Raw genomic sequence first — 27,767 nt, 5'->3', positions numbered from 1 at the left:
TAGAGGTCGATAGGTGCTGTAATTGATGAGGAAAAAACTGATGAAGAAAAAGAAAAAACAAAAAAAAAAAGAAAAATGTAATTTATAAAAATTTTATGATGAAAAGTGTTTTATGCAATTATCGTAATTAGAGTCTTCATAAGAAAGAAAAGGGTATGAGCCACTAAAAAAGTGCCCTTATTTTATTTTGGGTCATTAGAAAAAAAGCTAGTCTTTGTGTGAGATAATTTTTTTTGACGTTGATAAGAGTGTGAGAGAATAAAAAAAACGAGAGCGATATCATAAGGATTTTTTTTTGATAGATAGTTTTCATCATTTTTTTAAAAGTAAGAGTAATTAAAATAATGCCAAGAGAAAAAAAAATTAAACTTACAGAAGTCTTTTCTTTTATCCTTTTTTTACATATAGGTAGAGAAGTTTTATCCTTTAGTATAAACTAATTATAGATATTATGTTTTATTTTATTTTTTTTTCTAATTTATCGGGATAGAGTTTGTAAAAAATGTTCTTATAAAAAAATTTTTTGTTCTTATAGTCGTTTATTTTAAATAAAAATGTTTTTTTTCTTTCTCAGGTATTTTTATTTATATTTATGTTGATTACTTTTATCTCTGCAATATTTAAAATACGTTTTCTTAATATTTCAAATATCAAATCAGTTAAATTTATGTTCGAGTGTTCTTTATATCAGCCATAAAAAAATTACATAAATATATATAGCTATTAATGTAAAGCATAAGAGGATTTAAATATTCTGACTGTATTATCAGCACCACCAGAGACTATGAGTTTTGGATTTGACCAGTTGCAAGCAAGAACTTTGTCTTCATGGCCTGAGAGTTCGTACAATGGGGCTTTGGGACTGAAAATGAAATTATTTTAATTTTTTTTAACACAAATACATGAATGATAAGGCACTAATTCCGTAATCGTCAACTGAATCTTACTTTAAATCTAAAATATAATATTATTCATATTTTAAATTATAAATAATTTTAATTTTACCTCCGAGTGTCCCATAATTTTAAACTATTATCACAGGCTCCAGAAATGAAAAGATTTTGATCGGTTGTGGACCAACGAACTGCTTGAACCCATTGTGTGTGAGAACTGAACGTTGATTTAACAATAGATCCCTCTAAAAAATGAATTATCATATTTATATTATATTTATTCTTGAGCGATTTATTTTTTATTAAAAATTAAAAGTCATACCGGATGTCCGCGGATCATATAATCTGATGTGTCTATCAGCTGAAGCAGTGATAACGACACGTGATAATAATGAATAATCAAGATCAAAGAAACTTTTATTTCCAGGAATCTCATGTTTTATTCCACCTAATTCTGAATCCCAGACTTTGAGTGTATGATCCCAAGAGCAAGTTATTATTTCCGATTTATCTGACCATACAACTCCGCTTACTGCTTCTTTATGTCCTTTCAATGTTCTTTTTGGTGTCTGTAAACATCAATAAAATGTAAAAACAGTTTTTAAAAATATTATTACTATTAATTTTGTTTAGTTATTTTGAAATTTGATTTAAAAAAAAAGAAAATGAATTATTGTCTGTTCTACTAAATCTTTTACCTGAGCTACCAAAAATTTTTCCTTATTTTCTTAACAATATAGATGATACCTTAGTTTTTCCACGGTCTGTCTTCATTCTTTTGCTCCTCGATTCACCATCATCGTTATCGTTTTCCTCTTCATCAGAAGTCGACCAAATTTTCAGCATCGTGTCCCAGGAACCAGTTGCCATGACTCCACCATCTGAGTTAACGCCAACAGACTCTAGAGATTGCTCATGACCTCGACATACATGGATGCAGTCAACCGAATTTCTAGCGATATTCCACTTCCATATGATAGCAGTTTGATCCTGCGACGCACTAAAGAAATTTTAAAAAATTTCATCAGTAAATTATTACTTTCAAAGATCTTATTGATTGTTTGTTACCTGACAAATGTCCCTGTCTCAAGATCCATTGATATCCAAGCCACAGACTTTATTGGGGCACTATGACCGGGAATAGTGAGCTTATGTTGTCCTTTAGATGTCCAAATTTGTACAGTATTGTCATAACAACCAGTCAAAATCCTACAGATATAAAAATATAAATTTAAATAAGATCTGTCAGGAGATAAAAATATGAGAACCAAAAGCAAGTGATTGGTATCATTGATGTCAATTAAATAAATAAATAATTAACCATTTTTCTGACACAGCAACAGCAGATACCCAGTCATCGTGAACTAGACAATCTTGTGGCTCGGGTGGAGGATGTTTTTCTAAGTATTCAACATCAATCACATCTTCCGTGGATACTCCGCGTTCATTGATGTGTTCTGACAATGAAGTTCTCAATAATTCAGAACATACCAGAAAATCAAACTCAACTTTATTCTTTTCATTTCCGCTTCCTAAAGTAATTAATATGTAAATTATTTAGTTAAATGTCATGCACACTGCAAAAAATCTGCAGAGTGATTGCGGATTAAATTCGAAATGGATGACTATGTTTTTATTTAATCCCCTTGGAGTAAAATTTCCCGAAGGGGAATTTATTTTATATTGAAACTCTGGTTCAAAGTAAAATTCACTCCGAATAGGAGTTTATTTTAAAATTTTAACTCCGGTTCGGAGTTAAATTCATTCTGAAGGGGAATTGATTTGAATTTTAAGCTCCGGTTCGTAGTTTTCTAAAACTCGAAAAATCCGAGTAACGGAATAAATTCAAATTTAAATAAAATCCGAATTGACTACTGATTTTTTACAGTGAAATTAAAAATATATAAACAGTTAATTTAACAAAACCTTTTAGTAATTCATTTACTAAAATATTTAGCTCATCTGATATAATATTTACTGACACAGAAAAAGGATTATCTGGAACAGCGAACCTGAAAAAAACAATTAATTTTAAAAAAATAAAATACCTCTCTTATTTTGAATGAGAAAATATTCAAAATAATTAGATATTTTAAAAATAGTAGTGAGAGTAAATAATAACCTAAACCTATACTAAGTCATATAAATCAAATATATAAATAACTTACTGTGTCTGTTTAGTTACAAATCTAATTTGGATTTGTGGTGCATTGGAAGAATTCATTCCAGCCATTATTGGATTATTTATTTATCTATATCACTCTAAAACAATAAATAATTAAATATATTATTTGACGACAATAAACACGTGGTTCAGAGTTTAAATTTATTATTATCCTAATTCGGATATTAAATTTAGTGTATTTTTTCACCGACAAGTGTCACTACTTAAATATTTTCCAACACACAAACATTCTGCTCCACACTGATGCCATTTTAGTTCATTTTACATACAATTTATGTTAAATATTTAATAATTTCATAGAATCAATTTTCGTCAAATTCATATATTGATAGAATATAATATATAATAAGTAAGTATTTGAATTATTTACATTGTAAATAACTATAAGTATGTATATAAACAGAATGTATTAATTTTATGCCTACAAATCTCTTTAATTACAAAACATTGCACGTGGACTAATTTCTATACTTTCAAGTAATTTCGTAAATTTTTATGATACTGAAGTTAACCAACGTTTTATAATTTTTTAAATTTTTCAAAAACGGTAAAAAGTATGGCAACAATTTTACTGGGTTTTAATTTTTTACATTTTAAAAGTTGGACGTTAAAAAACCCGGACAAAAAAAGACATGTCCGAATTGCTCTAGACTCTTGAAAAACCAGATGTCCGGAAAATCCCATAATTTAAATTTAAGAAAATATTTTAATTATAAATAATGAATTAATGATAATTAATTATATCAACAGAAATGCCAGTAGCGTATGACGTTAAGTCCAGTTGGGCTGATGAAGTTGAAGAAGGAGATGATGTATTGCCTCCACCATCAGAACAATATTTAAATGGAATGAAAATTCTTACTGAATATAAACTAAATGAAGACAATAAAAAAGTTAAAGTTGTTCGGACTTATAAAATTGAAAAACGTATTGTATCAAAAAAAATTGCAGCAAGAAAAAATTGGCGAAAATTTGGTGATTCAGCGAACGATAGACCTGGTCCTAATCCTGCAACAACAGTCGGCGCTGAAGATGTATTCATGCAATTTATTTCTTCAAAAGAAGAAGAGAATAAAATGGAAGAAGATTCATTGGATAAACTGAAGAGTATCGGAGACAAGGGTATCGTTAAATGTAGAAATTGTTCTGGAGAACATTGGACTTCAAAGTGTCCATACAAAGATACTGTACTTGCTGGTGGTAAAGTTCCAGATGATAAAAAACCAGCAGGACCACCTGGAATTTCAGGTTCTTCAGCAGAACCTGGTAAAACTGGTAGCAAATACGTACCACCTAGTATGCGAGACGGTGGTAATAAACGTGGCGATAGCATGCAGATGCAACGACGTGACGACACAACAGCAATTCGTATTTCAAATCTTTCTGAAAGTACTAATGAAGCGGATCTTGAAGAACTCGTTAGACCCTTTGGTATCGTTCAGAAATTGTATCTTGCTAAGGATCGGCAAACAAATCTCTGCAAAGGTTTCGCGTATGTTCACTTTAAATTCAGATCAGAAGCTGCCAGAGCTATCAGCCATCTCAATGGTTACGGTTATGATCATTTGATTCTGAGTGTTGATTGGTCTAAGCCTCCAGAGAAAAGCAATTAGATTTTATTTCTAATTATGTTTTATCTCTAACAAAATCTGAAACTTGAAATTATTTTTTTTGTCCATTCAAAAATTATCTGGATCTTATTATAAATGGCGGGAAACTATTCAAATTTGGAAGAATTACAATTATTTTTAATTTTTATATTTTACCGCCATTTGTATTTTTAATTAGAACTAGAATTAGATCACAATAATTTTTTCATGTGATAAAGAAAATAAAATTGACATTTTATTTTGTTGGAGACATTTAATTATTGGGAACTTCATTCAGTAATTACATAATTTGTTTTATAAACTTTCATTTATTTTTTAATAATAATTACGCTAATAAATTAATTAAATATTAAGTTTAAATAATTAATAATTAAGAACGACTTTGATATTGAATTAAAATATTTAGCAATTGATTTAAAAAAATAATTGTGTTTTATAAAGCCCATGATTAAATGAATTAAATAAAAAAAAATTGTTTACTATTTTATTTTTTAATAAATTTATTTTCCGGAATAATTTATATTAATCATTCGATTTTCAGTAATTTTTTCAAAGTGAAAATAAAAATGAGGTAAGAAAGTTTTGTGTAAAAAAAAATGTAAGCTAAAAAAATGAACGAATAAATAAAATCAAGGTAAGGAAATTTTTTTTTTTAAATATCCATGAAAAAAGATTTTATTTTACAATTTATCGTTGATAACTGTCGTTATTTTATTTGTCTTAATTTATATGTATGAATAATAAATGTAATTTTTTTAATTCAACAATTATTTTATTTTTGGAGCACTCTACAAGTTTCCCTGCTCAGCAACGTGGATTGTGTTCAGCACATCAGCAATTTTATTTGCTCCGATAATTATTGAAATGGAAAGAGCACAAATGGAGGAAATGCAACGTTCGGTACAGAAACAAGTACTTTTAGGACCCAATACTGCAATGTCACATATGGGACCTGGAATGGGAATGAGACCTCCAGTCCAACGATAAATTTTCTTTGCGTAAATAAAAAACAAAAAAAATACAATAAAATCGTGTTGAGAAATAACATTTCTTATGCCGTATGAACATAAACATAAACTTATTTATCAACATACTGTAAAACAAACAACAATTAAAATATAAATATTTCATTTCATTATTAATTTCTCGATGATCCTGAAGTCAGTAGACAATTAAATATTTTCGAACTTTTTTTTTTTCAACGAATCAATTGAAAAAATTGAAAATATGCACATGTAGAAAATTAAAAATGCTATAGGTGCAGTTTTTTCAAAAATTCAAAAATTATTAAACGTCGGCTAACTTCAGTATCATACTTAACACACTTGATTTTTGTAATTACGCATTTTTTTGAAATAAGACTTAGTAAATTTATTTACATGCGGAAATAATCAGAGGCATTTTTCTTTTTTAAATTTACTTGATAACCTCAAAACTTTGAATACGCTTCAAATTTTTTAGGATTATGATACATTGTGCATTTTTTTTATTAATTATTTATATCATCATTTTTTTTTTTTTTTTTTTGGTGTAAATGTAAATTTTATCTCGTAAGTTCAATGCTTATTTAAAATATAATAGTTTAGCGCCAGGTATTAATCTTTTAATGAGTCAACTAAAATAAATGTAAAACTGATTTCAAAAATTTTTTTATTTTAAATTTATTATTACTTCAAACTGCGTACAAAATTTTTAATAAACATTAATAATGACAGCGATTATCTAGGAAACTGTCAACTTATTCTCGTCAACTCCAAAAGCTTTTGTACAAATTTCTATTTATGTAAAAATTGTTTAAGAACACACAAAAAAATAATTACTTATTCATATAAAATTATATAAACAATTCAAATGTCAAGTCACAATTGCAGTACAATGTTGTTAGTTAATATAATAATCGACGTTTATTTAAATATTTTTGAATTTGTAATACATTGTTCCAAATTCATATCAAGCAAAATTACAGCTTAAGATTTAGATCCATAGCAATTTTTTCCAAGTACTTGTACGCTTAATAATTTAAGTAAGAGATTAAAATTCATTAGATATTAGTCATCGTGAAATTCATTAAAATATAAAATACGAAGAATTTGATGATCAAACGTAGTAATTACATTTTATGTAAATTTCTTCACAGCAATAGCGATATTGACCAAGTCAGAAATGTTCAAATAATGCACCCATATATCAATAAATTCAATTGGTAGGACATGAAAGTACTTGGCCACCAAAAGACGATATTTTTTTATCATTTCCACCCGATACAATATTTTGTTAATTTTGAATGTCATCATTGTCTTATAGTTTTTCAATTTTCCAGCAGTCGCAATCATCGCTTTCTTATCAATATCAATATTTATGAGTTTTAAAGCGGCAAGTTCAGTAGAGCTATGCAACAAATTGTAATAACTGATGTTAGTATTATCCACCAAAAGTCTCTTCATCACTTGAACTTCAATTTGACACATTTTTCGCAAAAAATCAAAGCTTTTGTCGAATTCTACAGCCTTTAGATGAAAATCACCGACATTGAAGTTAGCAGCATGATAGATAACAATAAAACGTTTGAATACTGATTCAAAAATTTTTTTGTTTAACTGGTTTTTTTCAAACTTAGTAACCGCAAAGCCATATGTAAGGAATGGCACATAATCATTAAAAATTTTATAGGGACGATGGATATTAACACATTGGTTCAAGAGGAATTCAAATGCATTAATATTAAAACGCACTGCGACTTCTATTGGAGTAACTGGATCGTCACCCTCAACGTGAACACAATTATCATTAACGGAAGCGCCGTGATTTATCACCAAATTAGCAATGTCTTCATCAAAGTCATCTTCGATAATGGCATTATGAAGTGGAGTGCGTTTGAGTTTAACTTTAGGCACAAATTGTTTGATATCGGTGCCCGCTTCTAATAACTTTTCAACTACTGGTAGTTTTTCTTGCTCTACAGCTAAATCGAGTGCCAAGCCCCACATTTTCGTTACTACATTTACGTTAATGTCTTTTCTTGAAAGAAGATAGTCCATAAATTCTTCATCACCTTTATAAATGGAAAGCTGCAGCAGAGTTGGATGCCCGTACTCAGAAGATTCTAGTCTTTTGTTGACGTCACCGATCTCACGGCTTTTCTTCATGGACTCGTAAACTTTCCACATATTATCCGAACTTTTAGCATCATTCGCTTTTTTACTCTGTTTTCTTCCCATTGTTAATTATAATTATTTTTGAAAATTTAAATAATATCAAGCAAACTTTTGTAAGACTTTTATAAATATACTACTTGTGCTTGTGGTTGAGCAGTCAAAATGCACTGACTGGCAGACTGACTCTGAAAAACTGAGGTCTTTAGATATTAGCAATCGACTAGCTTCCTTTTCCCTTTCTTCTTTATAGGAAGTAAGTATGATCAACAACGGGTGTCAATATTGTCCAATTTTAATTTATCTTTTTTTGTTTAAAAAAAAAAAAACTTTAAACTTACCTTGTTAACTTCCCGCTATAAAAATTGAAGATTTTAAAAATAAGGGAAGTTATTGGTTTCAGTTCGATTTTTAAAAATCCAGTCATCAAGCTTCGACATTTTGCGATCCTAGGAAGCTATTTTGACTATTTCCGTATGGACTTCCGGCCATGATACTGAAGTTAGCCGACGTCCAATAATTTTTGGATTCTTTTTTAAACAATAAATTATAAAAAAAAAAATATTTGAAAAAATTGCACCTGTAGTTTTTAAAATTTTCTGCATATGTATATTTTAATTTTTTATTTTTTTGTGATTGATTTGTTAAAAAATAAATCCGAAAATTATTAATTGTCTGCTAACTTTAGGATCATCTTCCGGCTACGTGTGTGTGTGCATGTAAACTTTATTTGTTTGACGAAATCTTTGGAACGAATCAACCGATTTGAACCTTCTTGGCGGCAACAAACCCTTACATCTGTCATTGTCAAAATTTAAAAATAAAAACAAGCGAAATATTTAAATCAAATATAATTACGTCATTACTGGATAAGTCTATTATTTCATTTTTTTATTTAAATTTAAATTTAAATTTGTGATGCGCCGAAGCGTGAGACTTTTTCTCATCACGCAGATGCTGAAGGATTTCTTTTGTGACCGCCTGAAAAAAAAAATGATTATTGGAAATTTGTTAAAGAAAACAACTGCATGAATATTTTAATATTATAAGGATATATTTTTGGATACATATTGAATACAAGATAAATTTTTGGACGAATAAATTCAAAATACAGCAGGTAATTCACAATCTCCCAAGGCTCCAAAAAAAGTATGAGTTTGAATGTAGCAGACATCAGACAATTTATAAATTTTAAATAAATAAATTTATAAATTTAAATAATTAAAATTTGAAAAATTTGCGCGCTGATTTTTCATTGGTCTAAATACGCATTTTTAAAATTTTATTTTACTCACGCTATTTTACTCCACAGTACACGAAATCAATAAAACCAAAACGTTTATCAAACTATAAGGTATTTCCGGTACTGTGATCCTTCGGGCTGAAAAATAATTTTAATTTAACAATGGCGGGTTTAATGGCGAATTATTTAAATTTGACGTTTCAAAATATCTGCAGTTAAAAGTATTACAATTTGAACAAATATTGACATAAGATAATTACGTAATTTAATTGATTAAACAAGGTAAATAATTATTTCAGTTAGCGATTAAAATTAATTAGATTAACAGGATCATCGTGGAATTCATTTAAAAATAAATTACTAAGAATTTGATGATCAAACATAAAGTAATTAAATTTTATGTAAGTTTTTTTAGAGCAATAGCGATATTGACCAAGTCAGGAATATTCAAATAGTGAACCCATATATCAATAAATTCAATTGGTAGGACATGAAAATACTTGGCCACCAAAAGACGATATTTTTTTATCATTTCCACCCGATACAAAATTTTATTAATTTTGTATGTCAACATTTTCTTATAATTTTTTAATTTTCCAGCAGTCGCAAGCATCGCTTTCTTATCAATATCAATATGTATGAGTTTTAAAGTGAGTTGTTGAGTAGAGTTATGCAGCAAATCGTAATAATTGATGTTAGTTTTATCCACTAAAAATCTTTTCATCAATTGAACTTCAATCTGACATTCTCTGCGCAAAGTATCCAAGGTTTTGTCTGATTTTACAGCTTCTAGATGAACTTCACCGACTTCAAAGTTAGCAGTATGATAGATAACAATAAAACGTCTGAATACTGATTCAAAAATTTTACCGACATCTGCTTCTGCGTGCACAACAACCCTATGACCGTATGCAAGAAATGGCATTGAACCATTATTACATTTATAGTAACGCTTGATATCAACACACTGGTTCAAAACAAACTCAAATGCATTAATATTAAAACGCACTGCAACTTCTATTGGAGTGAATGGACCGGAACCATGAACTTGAAGACAAACATCATTAATGGAAGCACCGTGATTTATCAGCAAATTAGCAATATCTTCATCAAAGTCATCTTCGATAATGGCATTATGAAGTGGAGTGCGTTTGAGTTGAGGTTTATGGACAAATTGTTTGAGATCAGTACCCGCTTCTAATAACTTTTCAACTACTGGTAGTTTTTCTTGCTCTACAGCTAAATCGAGTGCCAAACCCCAAACTTTCGTTGCTACATTTACGTCAATGTCCTTTCTTGAAAGAAGATAGTTCATAAATTCTTCATCATCTTTATAAATGGAAAGCTGCAGCAGAGTTGGATATCCGTACTTTGAAGATTCTAGTTTTTTGTTGACGTCATCGATTTCATGGCGGTTTTTTTTTATGGACTCGTAAACTTCTAAAACATAATCAGGATTCTTATGCTCCGAATTTTTTGAACGACCCGTTTTTTTAGCCTCGTTTCGACCCATGTTTAATTATAATTATTTTTTAAAATTTAAATAGTATCAAGCAAACTTTTGTAAGACTTTTATAAATATACTAGATATACTATTTGTGCTCGTGGTTGAGCTGTCAAAAATACACTGACTGGCATACTAGCGCTGAGGAACCATGGGGTCTTTAAATATTAGTATTCAACTGGTTTCCCTTTTCCCTTCCTTTTCTAGGAAGTAATTATGAGCAACGATAGATGTCAATATTTTCCAATTTTGTTATTTTTTTTCCTCGAATTTTATCTGGTTTAAAGTTAATTTTAGTTGGGTCAAATATTAAAAAATTGAATTTGAATTTAAATTCGATTAAGTAGGCCGCTTATGAGATTGATGAGGTCTAATATATATATATATATATATTTATATATATATATATATATATATATATATATATATATATATATATATATACCATAAAAAAAATTTTTTTTTTAATTTTACGACAGTCGACTCATAGCCTTTTTTTTTACGTTTTTAATTTTATAATAAATTATATCATTTTAAAAATGTATTAAAAATTACAATTTTTTTATGTTTCATAACAATAATAATAATGATAATAGGACAGTTTTTGGAAACTGTTCTTTTATTTGGTACAGTATGTTGTGTGGAAAAATATTAATCGATACAATTTCAGATCTGGATGTAAACAGCTTGGCCAAAGGTGAAGGAGTCATATTTAATACGAGTGTCCTATACATAATTATACTAGATTTACGCATTAATTTCTATAAATAATATTCCTCACTGAACCCCTATACACAGCAGATTATAAAGAGCGCTTTTGAAATATGATTCATTGTGCCACAGGATGATTCGAATCAATATTTCTACGCACGCTTCTATTCAAAAATTCCCATAGAATTCACTTAAATGAGACTTTTGGAAGGGAATTCTGAATCAATACTCCCCTCCTCAGACACACTTTTAGAAAATATTCAATAACTTCTGTTAGTTATTAAATTTTATAATTCGAATTCAAATTTGGTTTGACTCCTTTTTGATAATAATTGCAAGTAATTTTTTTTTTTTCAAATTTACATCTCGGAAAATTATAACTGCGTTGTCCTTTGTTTTTAATTAATTAATTAATAATAATTTAATATGATTGACAGTTCAAAGTCTTTGAATATTTAAAAAAAAAAGCGGGATATTGTCTGAGAACTGAAAATGTCCTAAAGATTGAAATCTAAATTTCAAACTTAATAAGTTCATTATTTATTTACATAAAAAAAATATGATACTGAAGTTAGCCGAGGCCTAATAATTTTTTAATTTTATTAAAATAAAAAAACTATAAAAAAAAAATATTTAAAAAATTGCACCTAAAGCTTTTTTAATTTTCTACATATGCATATTTTTAATTTTTTTTTTTTGATTTGTTGAAAAAAAATTCGAAAATTGTTAATTGTCTGCTAACTTCAGTAACGTAAAAAATTAAATAATTATACAGAGAAGGTATCTATTGTCATGTCATTTAAAGGTTTATAAAAATATATTTATTAGAGTAAGAAAAAAATATAGACAATGTTTCATTTACAATTCGTTACAAAAAATTTACCACATTATTATTAAAATATAGCATCTTTGTATCTCAAAATAGATCTCATGTGTTAACATCAATAATTATCATAACAAAAACAAAAAAAAAATAGTACTAGTTATATTTTTATAAAATTTATTAATATTTTTATAGTATAATTACTGCTACGAATTTTGGGATGATTTTTTGTGGTGGTGCAAATGTACACTCAACTTTTTCTTTTGTTCAAACGATTTGCCACACTCATTACAAATTAATAAGTTACGATCCGTGTGTTTCTTGAAGTGTTCGTTGAAGAAAATCGATGACGTCGTTAGGTATTGACAAAATTTGCATCTGTAATAACGTCTGTATTTACCGATATCTCGTGGACCTGCATGATAAATAGCATTGTGTTGTTTGAAATAATCCGAGCGAATAAATTTCAAGTCACAGATATCACATGAGTACTGATATTTTTTATCAGTGTGTGCACTGAAAATGTGTTGCTTTAAACTGTACAGCCGGTCAAATTTTTCCGGACAGATATCACACGGATACAATTTTTCCCTGAAATGCGTACGACTGTGACGTTGCAAGTGATACAATTGTAAGAATTTAACCTGACAAATTTCACATTGAAATTGTCTGATGTTCATGTGTCCAAGTATATGATTTTTGAGATGACATTTGCGAAAAAATACTTTCTTACAATAATCGCATTCGAATACTCTGTTTCTAATATGCGTCACGATGTGCCGTTTCAAATTTTGCGGATGATAGAAACTCACTGAGCAAGTACTGCAAGAATATCCCGGCTTGTCAGCATGTGTATGTTGGTGAGATTTAAGACTCCTGTGGTAGGCAGTAGAAAACGGACAGTGAGGACACTTGTATGGAGTTTCACCAGTATGCTTACTCATGTGTTCCTTCAGAAGTACGGGTCTGGTAGTCGCATATTTACAAAAATGGCACTTATGAACTTTTTTGCTGTGATAATTGATGTGATGCTTCAGACCTCTGCTTGATACACTAGTAAAAGAACAAAGATGACAACTGTAAGGCCGTCCATTGTGATACTTTATTTTATGTTGTATTAAATGAGATGATTCATCAAATGTATAGTTACATTTATTACATTTGTAAGCCGTTGGACCATGGAAATTACTGTTTTTTGACGTCTGTACCGGCTCTGTAATGTTAAGAGTAATTAGTTTTTTTAGTGACTGAAAATTTGCTGCTATTTAATTTTTAATGTTTTAAAAAAACCCATGTAAGATTTTGCATGCAATTTGAATTTTTTTCTATTGAAATGAATGATTTGAATAAGTAGTTTGAAAAAATGCGCAGAAAATTTGCTCAATATTTTTATATAATTCAGGGTGGCCACAAGAAATGATTTAAAAATTCCCTGATATTTCCTGGTTTTCCAGTAGTTTTTAACATTTTTTCCTGATTCAGAATTTTTATTCGTATTATTGAGATATTCAAAGTTTTTATTATATTTTCATTGTCAATAATTAAATATGATGATTAAATCATGCGAGATACCAAAAAAGTCAGTGAAATAAATTAATATGACTTACTTTTGATTATTCGATTTTAAAAATATGTAAGTTAGAATATTAAATAAGAAATTTTATGATTAAAATAAATTAAAAATACACTAGTCACAAAAATTGAGGGATGTTAAAAAAATTGTAAATTTTTAAGTGATGTTCAATAGGTTGTAACTCGAAGGAAAATGGTCGTACAACAAAAACAAAAAAGGTAAATTGTGGCTTCAAGTGTCTAGTTTTCTGATCTGGTCTTAAATTTTTTTTTGCACAGTTCCGGAGTGATAACAAATCAATCATAATTATCGAAAAAAATTTATTGAAGCCCGTAGACCGTTTTTAAGACGAGCAAAAATTAAAAAAATTTTTTTTCGATGGTTTTCTTAGGATTACTCCGGAACCGTGCAAATAAAAAATTTAAAGATTGAATCTGAAAACTAGACACTTGAGCTACAATTCGTCTTTTATGTTTTTGTTTTACAACCATTTTCCTTCGACTTACAACCTGGTGAAAATCACTTAAAAACTTGAAATTTTTTAAATATCCTTTAATTTTTGTGACTGGTGTATTCTCAAAAATTTTTTAAATTTTGAACTGTCTGTTTGTGGCCACCCTGATAATAAAATGCAACAGATGGATTTTTACCTTCTGTAGTTGTTGATTCATCATATTCAGTTTTAATTGAAAAGTTCTTGAGCTCATCCTTTTCTGTCTTGATAACTACTGCAGGAGAATCAAGACTTTTTTTAGGTACCACAATTCTGTGGAGCAAAACAATAGGAAGATACTTTTTCGGAATGTTATTGACAGAGATGGTATCAGTTGATAATATTTTAGGCTGATTATCAGTTTTTTGATCTTCATCAATTGTAAATTTTCTTTCAATCATCTTCTTCTCACTGAATTCGCTTTTTACTCTAATTAAAGGTGGTCGCTCTGTATCATAAGTATTAATGCTGCTGTCATTTTCCATCCAACAATTTTTTTTTTCACTCAATGATTCGACATTTATTATTTTTATTTGACTTAGTGGGTTTGAAGTTTCATCATAAATTTTTTTTTTATTTGAGATCAAGTTTTCATCAGTAATAAAACTTTGAAAACTTTTGATCGGAGTACTTATTTTTTTAGTATTTTTATCGATATCTGCAACAGCAAATGCCACAAAAAAAAATTAATACTTTTTAGATAACATTTCAAAATAAATCAAATAATTCATCAGTTGGTTTACTTAAAAAAAAAATTAAAAATATGCTCATGTAGAAAATTCAAAAAGCTATAAGTGCAATTTTTTAAATATTTTCTTTTTTTTTTAATTTATCATTTTTAAAGAAATTCAAAAATTATTAGACGCCTGCTTACTTCATAATCATAAACATTTTCCATTATGAAAACTATTTAAATTTTCAAAAAAAAATCTACTTTACTAATAAATAAATCACTAATATTTAATTATAATTATAATTTAACAAAAAAATACGTACAAGTATCATTGAAATTCTGTATTTTCACAAATAATAAATCATCAATAGAATCATTTTCATCGTCACTTATAAAAATGATATCTCTATTTAAATTTTTATAGTACTTATTATTTTTATTCATTGTATTGGCTTCAAAAATAAAATTTTTTTTGATAAGTTTATAAAAATTAAATTTTATAGATTATAGATCTCTGTCAAACGTGTATTTTATTCTGTTATATTGATTATAACCTCGATATGAATCAAAGGTAATTCATTTAAATTTAAATTCCAATAAACTGATTTTTTCCGCAAAGAAATTATTTAAAATTTTTATTTAAACTACTTCTTATTTTAACAAATTAATTATAGTCCTTTCATTCAAAATTTGTTGTTTATTATTTTTTATTACGTCTGTGTAAACAAGTGGTTTATAAATCACCGGCTATTGCGACTGTAACGTGGGCAACACGTAGCATGTGTTATATATACATGTATATATCATTCAAGGTCAATAAAATATATGAGTAGTTTAGAAAAAACCGATATCATCTGCGTCTTAGATGTGAAATACGTCAGGTGTCACAAAAGCAAATGCGCGGTTAATTTGAATGATTAAAATAATAAATAATTTATTAAAAATTAACCTGCAGTTTCTACATACATGACTGCTCAATGATACTCGAGTCAGCCGACGTCTTATAAATTTTTGACTTTTTTCACTGAATATATAACTATTATAGAAGTATATAATTAAAAGAAAATAAGAAAAATTTAGTCTGCCATGCCTTCTATGATAATAAAAATTAAACAAATTTAATTAGGTATCAGTGAATAAAAAATATATTAGTCATCAGATGTCTGAAAAAAAAAAATTAAACAGTGTAGATTTTTTTTCAAGAATCCCATGACTCGAAATCAATAAGCTTGCGAGTTAATGAAATTTATTTTCAGTGATGATAAAAATAAATAGAAGATTTTGACAAACAATTAAATTCAAGTCATATTTAATTAATTTGGCAGTAAAACTCAAGCAGTCACGTAGTAACTGTAGGTTGCTCATATTATTATTAATTTGGGTTTCATACAACCGATATCAAATTTTAAATTATATGATTATGTACTTAGATGTAAAATATTATAGATATAAATACTAACCAATATTTATTTCATTATCTGGCAGGCAATTTTTCTTTACTCCAAATTTCTCACGCTCTTTTTTTCGTTGCCTGTACTCTCGTTGACGTTGAGCAGAACTTTTAGCTGGTTTTGCTCCGGGTCGTCGACCCAATTTGGGTAAAAGGTCACCATACTGATACTGTACTGGCTGACGTTCCTGCATCTCACAACTATCCTGATCTTGATCCATCATTTCATCATCATCATCATCCATTTTATGTTTTTTTCTACTTACACTAAAATTACTTATTTAAAATTTTATTGGTTAGTGCTATCAGGTATAATTTAGATTATTCATTTTATCAAAATTATCAAATAACTTTTACTTACCAATATTGAAAAAAAATATATTTGATATATTGTTTACAAAAATGAACATGTGCGAATGTATATATATACCTGTAATATATACTCACTGTGCATAAACTATTTTATAAAAGCATTTGTTTTTATTAAGCAATGCTACATAATAACTACGATATTGCAAAACTCCTTTTTTTTTATTTTTCGTTAATTTACAAATATTTATATTTTAATAAATTGCCCGCGCAAAGTAACGTAAAATAATCATATATACATGACGCCAAAACGGTTGTATGAAAATTGTTTACTACAGCTGATGTAATGACGTAATAAATTTACGCATGCACCGAACTACAGGTAAGGCAGGAAATTTTTGACATACGTCACAACTGAGCAGCGAACAAATGGCCAACGATCATTTTTTGAACTTGATTCCAATTCCCGCGCAAACTTAATTTTGACCAAAAATTATTTTATCATAAATTGACTATAAAATTTGGATAGGTGTCTTTCACAAATATCTCGTTTACATATATATATGGATCAATTACCCAAATCCCGATGACACATATCGCAATTATTCGAATTCTTACAACACATATATTTAATAATACATATGTTCAATAATTCAAATCTCGATGATACAGATATAATTTATTATTCATAGCAGATTCATTGATTTGGATTATTAACCAAAATTCATAAAAATGTATTGTCTTGCCGTGTTTGTAAGTGGAGCCACAAGATTCAAAATATTTTAAACTTGAAATAACCATCCAAAATAAAGCATGGAAATAATCTAATGTATTTTAAATATAAATATTTTTAAACAGAAATTATTATTTACAAGATAAACAGTCACAGTTAGATAAACTTAGAATATAGAACGGTGAAAGTATGTCGATCTGTGGAGAAGGTAAATATATATTGTGTTTTTGTGCGAACGACAACAACAACAATACCCACGAGTACAAAAGCTGTAAAATCTTATCAGTGTTTCAAAATCAGCTATAATCTAATTCAGTTATAGGTCATTTTCTTCAGAATTTCACCCGAAGTACGAACTAAGAATCAATAAGAAAGCCACCCAAAGAGTGCCTAAGTGGTCAAAATGGCCAAAAATCGCGATTCCGGCCACTAAAATCGACCTAGAAAATCTAATTACTGCTCTATCAAGCTAAAAATTGGTTTGGAAGTAGATCTCGATGCTCTGAATGAAAATCAAGCAAAGTATGATCTAAGATTCCACAAGAAAGCCATCCAAAGGGTCTCTAGGTGGCAAAATCGGTTATATTTAAAATACATAAGATTATTTTCATGCTTTTGTACGGTTATTTCAAGTCTAAAGTATTTCTAATCTTGTAGCTCCACCTGTAAACATGGCAAGAAAATACATTTTTATGAATTGCGGCTAATAATCCAAATCAATTAATCTGCTCTGAATTATAAATTATATTTGTATCAGTGGGATCTGAATCATTGAACATATATGTGTTAATAGTCAAATATATGTGTTATAAGCATTTGAGTAATTGGGATGTGTGTCATGAGGATTTTGGAATTGATACATATTGGTAAACGAGATATGCGTGAAAGACACCTGCCCTAAAATTTTATCATTTTGCATTTGAATAGAAGTAAAGATAAATGTTTGAAGAAATTTTTTTGAATGAAAAAATCGGACGTTAATCGAGTGAAACGACCTGTAGTTATTATTTGTTTACAATTTCAAGTACTTGTGTATTTAATATTTTCCAGGAAATTGCTTAAAAAAAAATTGACTGAATCATTTTGATGTCAATCGATCAGCGGAAAATTAACCAATTTTCATTTTTTGAATTTAATCGCGATTCCCGCGCTAATCTAAATTTGCCCAAAAAATTATTTTATAAATAATTATGATTCTGAAGTTAGAAGACAATTAGCAATTTTTTGATATTTTGTCTAAAAATTGATTATAAAAAAAAAAATAAGAAAATGCACATTCAGGATCTCAAAGAACCTGTAGGTGCGATTTTTAAAAATATTTTTTTCTTATAATTTATCGTTTTGAAAAAAATTCAAAAATCATTAGACGTCAGCCAACTTCAGTATAAATAAAAATTGACTGTAAAATTTTGACAGTAATTTCTCATCATTACTCTGATCATTATATAAAAATTATTGATGATGATCGTAATCTTAAATGTATTCTAGGCCATGTCTCTTTGACTCTTCTCATCTGATTTTAAATTAAATGAGCGGGTGTGTAAATAAATAATCAAATACAATCGTTCGTTATTTTTTTTTATAAATTTATAATTTTTATAGTTTTACAGTAGAATAAAAATATTTTTAAAGAATAATACTATCATAAATATTCTGAGCATGTTTATTTTTATATCTATATAAATATATTTGTGATTTTCTATTTATCAATAAACTAATAAATGTAAAAACATGCAAATAAAATACTTCATATCTAATTTTACATTTTCAACTTCATAAACTAACTGAGGAAAAAAAAATAATATTAAACTCGATTTTTTAATATCTATCAGTTCATTTCAGAAGTAAAATTAATATTGCCAAAGAATATAAGTAAGTAATTATAAATAATAAAATAAAAGTCATGATTAGTGTTCGATAATGAGTGAAAAATAATTAATATTAGAAATAATAATAATAGTTATTGATACTATTATTGTAATTCTTGATAAAGGCTATTGGAAGATTGTTCATCAGAAACACCTTGAGCAGCTAATTCGTACAAAGTTCTTTCCAGATAACTAACATCTGGATACCCATGACCTGACGTAGATGGACCCAGTTCAGTTTTATGATGAATTTCATTCCAGGTAACGACATCTTCACGGCCAGTGGTTACTGACCGGCCTACTGTGAAAATTAAACGTCTCTCGAAAGCGATTTGCAGTAATCGTAGTACTCTACGACCAAGATCATTGTCTGGTAGATAACAGACTCGAGGAAAACCGACTGCATAGAATGCTTGACCAGGATTTGGATGCTCTGGTCCTTGAATACCCGATGGAATGCTGTAATTAATAATAATAAATTACATTACAATACATTTTTTATATAAAGTATTAACCCTCTCTCCGTCGCGAGGTCTTCTTAACGAATATTCGGAAACATTACATTTGTTTGCGGTAAAGATACGGTTAATTCACTGTAAATTTGCGGTAACATTGTAATATTTCACCATAAATGTGCAGACTTACTGCAAAATTACGTCATTTTTACCATAAAGTGACGTACTCACTGCGCTACGGTAAAAATGTCATAAATTTCGGTAAATTGTCGCAAATGACTACAAAATGCGGTCATTTAACATTGCGTTGTTGCCAATTATCACAACTATGATTTTTCAAAATTAAAACCACACAAGTTTATACGACTAGACAATTGTAATTTTTTAAATAATTTTTTTACTAAAATAAAACTTTTGTATTAAATAAAAATATTAAAGAAAGAGACGATTAAAATGAGCTGGAAATGAGTTGCTGTCAGTAACTGACAACTGAGCAGAAAACCCAAACGAATTAAACGTCCGTTTACTTGCGTCAGCAGCAAATCGATACTAAAAAGTATAGTAGAAGACCTCATAAAATTTCAAAAGACTAAAAAATTTATTTTCATTCCAAAAAATTTTGTAATCAAAATTATCAATGGAATGAAGGACTAATTAACAATTAGTTAACTTACTCATAAGTTATTTGAATAGTATTGGTGTGAGGAAATCCAGGAAGAGCGCGAGGAATTCTCGTCCAGTTCATAGTACCAGCTGGTTGATTGCCTCGCTTTTCACCATAAATCATTCTGCAAACTGGACACTGTATATACATAAGTTGTTGTTGAGTATTGAGCATCGCATTTAAACAAGCCAAGTGAAGTCTGTGATGACAACGAGTGAGTTCAACAGTCAGTGGTTCAGGTGTACCCAAACAAACTGGACATGAGTCTGTCCCATCGCTTTCCACAACTTTAACATACTGAGAAATTACATCAGGCGTACGCTCGACATTAACCACCGAGTCTTTGAAAGCATCATCACTTCCTACGCTACTGTCCAATAGATCAACTGGATTCTCATGGCTCAAATACGTCGACACGGTATCAACACTGGGACGTCTTCCGCTTTTTGTACTGCTTGAATCGACGTCAAGAACAGCGTCCCATGTTTTCCGCTTATTTTGGGTTTCTTCCGCAGCTGGAGGATTATTTTCTGTATTACTTTTGCTCGTGAAAATGTTGAAGTTGCTTAAAATCACTCGAGCTAGATTAGATGGACTGTTTTCGCTGCTCTTGCTCTATTTAAATTATAAATATAAAGTTATTTATTTTTTGTCTAGGTAGAGAAGAGAAAAAAACAAAAATTGATTACCTTTTTGGTAGTTTTTTTGTTACTACTGCCGCTACTGCCACAGGGTTGTTTCTTGTGCGGTGATTTACTTTGACTTTTAACATTGAGCGGCGGTAATGGTCTCCGTCCACTTCCAACAGCGGACTGAAGTTCTTCGAGAGTTACTTTGACTAGAGGATAAGGAGCTTGCTGAACACGTCGTATTGGTCTTACATATCCAGTACAACATCTTACTTGAGTTAAATTACAAAAATTAATAATGTATGGAAAACCCAAATATGTTTTCGATACATCGATAGTTTTATCTCCCTGATCAATAAGTAAATAAAATAATTTAATTAGAAGGAATAAAAATTAAGGGCATTCTCATTAAAATTTTATAAATTAATTTTTTAAAAATTAAAGCCTTAAGCATATTCTCAGACAAGATCCTCCACTTTTTTTAAATATTCAAAAATTTTGATTATTAATTTAAAAAAAGTTTAAGCGTTAATTAGAAAAAAGACAACGCAGTTACAATTTCGCCGAGACAGATTTTTAAAAAAATTATTTGCAGTTGACATCAATTAGGAGCTGAATGAAATTTGAAAAATAAATTTCAGTAAAATCTTCATGTCAACATTATAATTTGAAATGTCAATTATACTATTAAACGTCCTCATTAATAACAACTGTAAGTAATTTTTTAAAAATCTATCTCAGCGAGTCCTTTTTTCAATCAATGTTTCAATTTAATTTTAATTAATTAATAAAATTGCAATACGCTTATGACAGTTGTCATTTTAAATTTTTAAAAAGCGGGGATACTGTCTAATAGTCTTAAATATTAATAAAAAAAATACTAATAATAATAATTACAATTGCCCAAGCTTCTTCAATCAAACATTGAACATCCATATCATAAGTGTGCCAATCATCAGTGTCACCTGCCCATTCCCACTTGGCACCTTTTCCAGCAGGTGAACTCGGTAAATAAAATTGTCTACGCACATTGTGGATCTGTTCCCCATCATCACTGCACTGAGTGTTTGTTTTCAAATTTATGTAATACCTGAAGCAAAAATTTATATTTAATAAAACTAGACAAATAAAAAGTTATAAATTCCGTTACCTGTCAAGAGTAGGATCAGCATCATTGAGAAAAACTCTAGTTAATTTTTTGAAATGAGCTCTTTCAAGATGTTGAGATACAGCAGGGCTGTATGGTCTCCAACGACCTTGTCTATTTGCCCACTCCCACACAACGACAGCATGACCGTGTTCTTGTCCGGATGATGCGTTCATCTTTACTCTGGAATTTCACACGCACATGATACATACACTTGTAACCTAAGAACCCCAAGAGCGTGGGAACATTTTCATCATCCTCATCCTCATCCACTTCTCATTCTCTCTCTCTCTCTCTCTTTCAATCCTGTCCCTCTTTTTACTCTCTCATGGACAATATTTTCCACGGCCCTATTTTTTTTCTTACCCACTTGTTACAGCAACAACTTTAATTATTTAAATAAATATTTTATTGATATTCATTGATTACACATATTTTAAATAAATTTATTTTAATATTTTTAAATACTTCCGGTTGTTTTTTCCTCAAAACTTAACACGAAAATAAATTGAAATTAAAAATAATTTACGAGCTACAAGAATTTACCAACTACTCTAATTGCAACTAAAAAACAAGACATGCGCACTTGCGCACTTGTTTATTTACTTATAATCGATCACTTGATGTTTCGATATATCGAAATGTCAAGTGATTCAAAGTAAAACAAAACGCTCACTTCAAATCGTTGGTATTTACGTAGAAAAAAAATGATAACAAAGTAATGATTTTACTTGTAAATTTAATTAATTAATTATTGTCAATAAAAAATACTAATTACTATCAATAATTATTGTAAAAAGTATGTAAAAGACACCGCAAGTTTCATTGGTGAATAAAAAAACTGATAATTTTGCAGGTGAATTTTAAAAGGAAAATAAATTGTAATTACTGTTGTAATTAAAGCTAATGATTGCTTAATAATTAATTGATTGATTAATTAATTAATGATGGACGTTGAGAGGCTGGCGATTGTGGCTGGTGTAGGTTTCGCACTGGCAGTTGGTGCTTTTGTTTTGTGGGGTCCGACTCCAAGACCTAGAAAACGAGGTATTTAATGAGATTATATATTTATATATAAATATATTTATTTGATGTATTGTAATTTGAATACTTGTATTTTTTTAGGAAAAGTTTCTGGTATTTCAAATTTAGGGTACACGTGTTTTTTGAATTCTTTATTGCAAGCTCTGGCCGCCTGTTCGACTTTTACAGCCTGGCTCAAGGAACAAGGAAAGAAAAAGAAGTCTAGTAGTTTTATTAGTAATTTAATTTCTGTTATTGACAGTAAGTTTATTAACTTATTTTTTAAATTAATTAATGTATGATAAACTTAGAGTTGTGAGTAATACTCTATTAGGGTGACCACAAGCCGAGCATTGTCAGGGAATTTAAAGCAACCGGAATAGGGTAGAGGTACTGTTTTTGGATACTCAGGCCCAGTTTTGGACACTTGAAAAATTAATATAAAATAATTTGTAAAAGACCCAATGACGTAATTGATCTTAAAACTGCGATAAAAGATACTTTTATCTCACTTTTAAAATGGAAATTTTATTTTACACTTTTTCGTTAATTTAAATAAAGTATTAAATGTCCAAAAATAGAGCAGTGACCGCAAATGGTACTTCTACTCTATAATATGGAGATGTCAGAGAATTTAAAAAAGTATCTGGGAATTTCATTGCGACTCAAAATTTAAAAATTTTCTAATAATACACTAGTCACAAAAATTAAAGGATATTTAAAAAATTGAAAATTTTTAAGTGATTTTCACGAGGTTGTAAGTCGAAGAAAAATGGTCGTAAAACAAAAACATAAAAAGCGAATTGTATCTCGAGTGTCTAGTTTTCAAATTCAATCTTTAAATTTTTTATTTGCACGGTTCCGGAGTAACCCTAAGAAAACCATCGAAAAAAAATTTTCAAAATTTTTGCTCGTTTTAAAAAACGGTCTACGGGCTTCAATAAATTTTTTTTGATAATTATGATTGATTTGTTATCACTCCGGAACTGTGCGAAAAAAAATTTAAGACCAGATCAGAAAACTAGACACTTGAAGCTACAATTTGCCTTTTTTGTTTTTGTTGTAAGACCATTTTTCTTCGAGTTACAACCTATTGAACATCACTTAAAAATTTACAACTTTTTTAATATTCCTCAATTTTTGTGACTAGTGTATTTGAATTTATTTTAATCATAAAATTTCTTATTAAATATTCTAACTTACATATTTTTAAAATCGAATAATCAAAAGTAGGCCATGTTAATTTATTTTACTGACTTTTTGGTATCTTGCATGATTTAATTATTGACAATGAAAATATAATAAAAACTTTGAATATCTCAATAATACGAATAAAAATTCCGAATCAGGGAAAAATGTTAAAAACTACTGGAAAACCGCGAAATATCAGGGAATTTTGAAATCATTTTTTTGTGGCCACCCTGTCTATCGAATTAACGATAATTTATCATTTCAAAGGAATCAACGGATACTCTGAAGACTTCTACGACGATGTTGCTCCAATAGAAGTCATAACATCCCTCGGCCCTCTTTGGAATTTCGATCCAGGTCACCAGGATGCCCATGAATTATTTCATGTTATTCTCAGCGCATTGCAAAATGAAATTCAAACTCCCAACAGAGTAAATTTAAATTTAAAATCAACTAATATAAATTTGATCGAAAAATATTCTTTATATTCAATTCATTTAAATTATTTACAGAAAGGTTGTCTTTCCGACGCACTTCCTGGTCCAGAAGTAGCTCCAGATGTAAAAGGATCAGGTGATTCAGTGGCACTGCGTAGTGTCTCTTGCAATGACATCGCCCAAGTCCAAGCGCATCCCAATAACATAGATTGTCTTGACAAGAACTCAAATCATCCTTTGACTTTATCAACTCGATCAATACCTCACTTTTCATTGTTCAATAAACCAGGTGTGATACTCGCTCGCTCATCAGAAATATTGAGTCGAGCACTTGGTGATTCAATGGATATACAGAGCCCATCTAAAAACTGGAACTCTCTCTCTGTTATTCCTCAAACAAGCAGCTGTGTTTTGTCACACGAAACTCATCCATTTTCTGGACTACTTACCAGTCAATTGAAGTGTACTAATTGCCACTGGAAATCGGCAGTACGTTACGATAAATTGGAAACTATTTCTCTGCCACTACCACCAGCCAGTGAAGCTCTCACATGGAGACGACATACACTTGCTGAATTATTTTCACGGCTTGTTACCAGTGAAGTAATACACAATGTCGAGTGTAATGGATGTACGTCACGTTGCGCAGCCATTAAAACACTTACATTAGGCAAATTACCTCGATGTTTGTGTCTTCACATTCCTCGGACAACATGGAGTAATTCAGGGATTCCTATTAAACGAGATGACCCAGTGATATTTCCGGAAATTTTTGTACTTGATCCTTTTACATTTACTGAATCCAACAAACGGAATAGTCAGGTTTTTATTTATTTATTTATTTATCTATTTATTTATGTATTAACAATAACGCCACGGGAAGAACAAGATGGTACTAGGTACTATCCTGGATTATACTCAGTTACATTTGAGGTAAAAAAAAAATTTCAGATAGTAAACACATCTGTATTACACTCAGTTCTATCTTAGATGTGACTGAGTTAAATCTGAAATAGAGCTGAGTATAATCTACACTGTAAAAAATAACTGGGGTAAGTCCAGTCGGTGTAGGTATTAAATTTCACCACCGCTCTTTTTACAGTGTAGATGTATGTAGTTGATATTTCAATTTCGTGTAGTTTAGAAGTTTTTAAAAATAACATTTTTCATTTTATATTAAAACTTGAGATAGACGGTGGTAATAAATTAGCTACAAATTAGTGTACTTCAATTATTCGATTTGATAACGATTCTGTAGTACTTATGTAATATATATCTTATGTAAATTGTAACTGAGTATAATCCGGCATAGTAGCCAGTGCCATCTTGTTCGTTCCACGATACAATAATTTAAATAATTATATTTTTTAGGCTACATTACCAATGATGTTAATTAATAACAATAATAGCAATCAAGGTAAGCATCGTTACAAACTTCAAGCTGTAGTAGAACATCGAGGACCTGTTGATGCCGGGCATTTCGTATGTTATCGACGAGGCAACCGTCCAGGCCAATGGCTCTATACATCGGATACTATTGTTGAAAACACATCATTAACAGATGTACTTTGTGCAAGTCCTTATCTTTTATTTTATGAGCGCATCGCTGGATAATGATGATGATAATAAAATATTACATGACATTAAGTACATACTTAATTTAATGAATAAAAAATAAAATAGCTGATTATGTTTGTCACATGAGACTGAATACATTGGATTTAATCCTTAGAGACTGCTTTTAAAATATCATGTAATGATTAAGATTCAACTTTGATATTAATTCCACGGCAATTTTTAATACCAATCGTATAGTATAGATTTAATGTTATTTTATCCTGTGCCAAAATGGTTATATCATTTAGTTATTAAGGTTTTTTTTTCTATATTTGTAATTATTAAGATAATTATCTACGAGCTTATAAAGTGTCATACCATGAAGTTAAAAAATTTTAATTATTTAATGTAGGAAATTTTATTGGTTGTTTAGTTGAATACTTGAATCTATTGGTTGTCATGAGATTGTGATATATTGAGTTTATGTAATAAAATTCATTTTAATTTGTTATTTAAATAATTTAAAAATTTAATAGTGTATAAAGTTAATTTGTAAAATATTTATAGTTTATGTTGTCATCATTACTAGTGTCACAAATAAGATAATTAATTAAAACTATGCCATTTGATTATAATATTGTAGAAAATAGTTTACTAATTTACTGTAGACAATAAATTAATAAAAAAATTCTTAATCACCTCAAGAAGTAATTTTACTATTATAAAATCTTTATTTTATTGATTAATTATTCTTAAATTAAGATTAACGTAGTGTTAATTAGGGTACATATTCATTTTAGTGTCAAGATTTTGAAGTCTATCAGTCTATCACTGTGTTTTTAAGAGCTTGACATTAAAATGAAAATAACTAGAAAACAATGCGGAATTTTAAAAAACTTCATTGAAAATAATTTGTAAGGAATAAAATTGTCTACAAAAAAGACCCTATGACATTTTGTGATAAGTATGATAGTTTCGATGGAAAAGTAAAAAGATCTCGAAAATTTGTATAAATTTGATTTCGAGCTCCAAAAACTTTTGAACAGATGAATTTATCAAAAAATGTCAAGAGACTTTTTTTGTAGAGCGTCGGATTCCCTACGAAATCATATCTTGAGCTTATCTGTACAGTGAGCCATTGCCGAGGAATAAAATTATAAACTTTACTTTTTTTCCTATGTTATTCAAATGGGAAATAGAAAATATGAAAATATTACAATAGTATGCCATTAAATTACTAATTTAATAGAAAAGCAAGATAGTTTACTGCAAGCAAGATATTTTATTAAAATATAACATTTTTATATTTTTCATTATAATTATTTATCAATAATTATAAATATTAATGAAATTTAATTATCATAGAATCTAAAATGCGATTTGATGATATTAAAGTTGACCGATTTGAATGTTTTTAAAAGCAATAAATTGTTAAAAAAATATT

General features: G+C 28.9%; 5 protein-coding genes across 10 annotated transcripts; 2 read left to right on the top strand and 3 right to left on the bottom strand.

The window, feature by feature from the left end:
• Positions 1-664: 664 nt before the first annotated feature.
• LOC103570866 (ribosome biogenesis protein WDR12 homolog) lies at positions 665-3,217 on the bottom strand. Its single transcript, XM_008548748.2, has 8 exons — positions 3,062-3,217; positions 2,820-2,905; positions 2,215-2,425; positions 1,962-2,102; positions 1,641-1,893; positions 1,216-1,462; positions 1,006-1,138; positions 665-862 (listed from the first exon to the last, which is right to left on the bottom strand). Exons 1-8 carry the CDS (start codon positions 3,124-3,126, stop codon positions 724-726), a joined length of 1,275 nt encoding a protein of 424 aa, XP_008546970.1. The 5' UTR covers positions 3,127-3,217; the 3' UTR covers positions 665-723.
• A 100-nt stretch (positions 3,218-3,317) lies between these two features.
• LOC106693410 (eukaryotic translation initiation factor 3 subunit G-like) lies at positions 3,318-5,066 on the top strand. Its single transcript, XM_014440987.2, has 2 exons — positions 3,318-3,427; positions 3,829-5,066. Exon 2 carries the CDS (start codon positions 3,831-3,833, stop codon positions 4,689-4,691), a length of 861 nt encoding a protein of 286 aa, XP_014296473.2. The 5' UTR covers positions 3,318-3,427; positions 3,829-3,830; the 3' UTR covers positions 4,692-5,066.
• Positions 5,067-12,145: 7,079 nt separating this feature from the next.
• Positions 12,146-16,944, bottom strand: LOC103570864 (zinc finger protein 883). Of its 5 annotated transcripts, none has more exons than XM_014444506.2 (5): positions 16,672-16,944; positions 16,321-16,586; positions 14,345-14,845; positions 13,281-13,334; positions 13,083-13,174 (listed from the first exon to the last, which is right to left on the bottom strand). In XM_014444506.2, the coding sequence occupies exons 2-5, from the start codon at positions 16,553-16,555 to the stop codon at positions 13,155-13,157; spliced, it is 810 nt and encodes a 269-aa protein (XP_014299992.2). In that variant the 5' UTR covers positions 16,556-16,586; positions 16,672-16,944; the 3' UTR covers positions 13,083-13,154. The 5 variants fall into 5 exon arrangements, with proteins under 5 accessions (XP_008546967.2, XP_053598905.1, XP_053598906.1 ...); XM_014444505.2 differs by having other exon boundaries at positions 13,084-13,174; positions 13,272-13,334; XM_053742930.1 differs by having other exon boundaries at positions 12,147-13,334.
• A 2,102-nt stretch (positions 16,945-19,046) lies between these two features.
• LOC103570863 (protein deltex) lies at positions 19,047-22,675 on the bottom strand. The gene is made up of 6 exons (XM_008548744.3): positions 22,482-22,675; positions 22,119-22,298; positions 21,866-22,058; positions 21,029-21,316; positions 20,350-20,954; positions 19,047-19,679 (listed from the first exon to the last, which is right to left on the bottom strand). Exons 2-6 carry the CDS (start codon positions 22,289-22,291, stop codon positions 19,325-19,327), a joined length of 1,614 nt encoding a protein of 537 aa, XP_008546966.1. The 5' UTR covers positions 22,292-22,298; positions 22,482-22,675; the 3' UTR covers positions 19,047-19,324.
• Positions 22,676-22,776: 101 nt separating this feature from the next.
• On the top strand, positions 22,777-26,934 carry LOC103570861 (ubiquitin carboxyl-terminal hydrolase 30 homolog). Of its 2 annotated transcripts, none has more exons than XM_053743147.1 (6): positions 22,777-22,833; positions 22,972-23,162; positions 23,241-23,399; positions 24,597-24,760; positions 24,842-25,588; positions 26,138-26,934. In XM_053743147.1, the coding sequence occupies exons 2-6, from the start codon at positions 23,060-23,062 to the stop codon at positions 26,378-26,380; spliced, it is 1,416 nt and encodes a 471-aa protein (XP_053599122.1). In that variant the 5' UTR covers positions 22,777-22,833; positions 22,972-23,059; the 3' UTR covers positions 26,381-26,934. The 2 variants fall into 2 exon arrangements, with proteins under 2 accessions (XP_053599122.1, XP_053599121.1); XM_053743146.1 differs by having other exon boundaries at positions 22,796-22,914.
• Positions 26,935-27,767: the final 833 nt, after the last annotated feature.

This window comes from Microplitis demolitor, chromosome 2 (assembly GCF_026212275.2).
Source record: "Microplitis demolitor isolate Queensland-Clemson2020A chromosome 2, iyMicDemo2.1a, whole genome shotgun sequence".
NCBI lineage: Eukaryota > Metazoa > Arthropoda > Insecta > Hymenoptera > Braconidae > Microplitis > Microplitis demolitor.
Note: the sequence above shows the minus strand (reverse complement) of the source record. Positions and strands in the feature narration are given on the sequence as shown.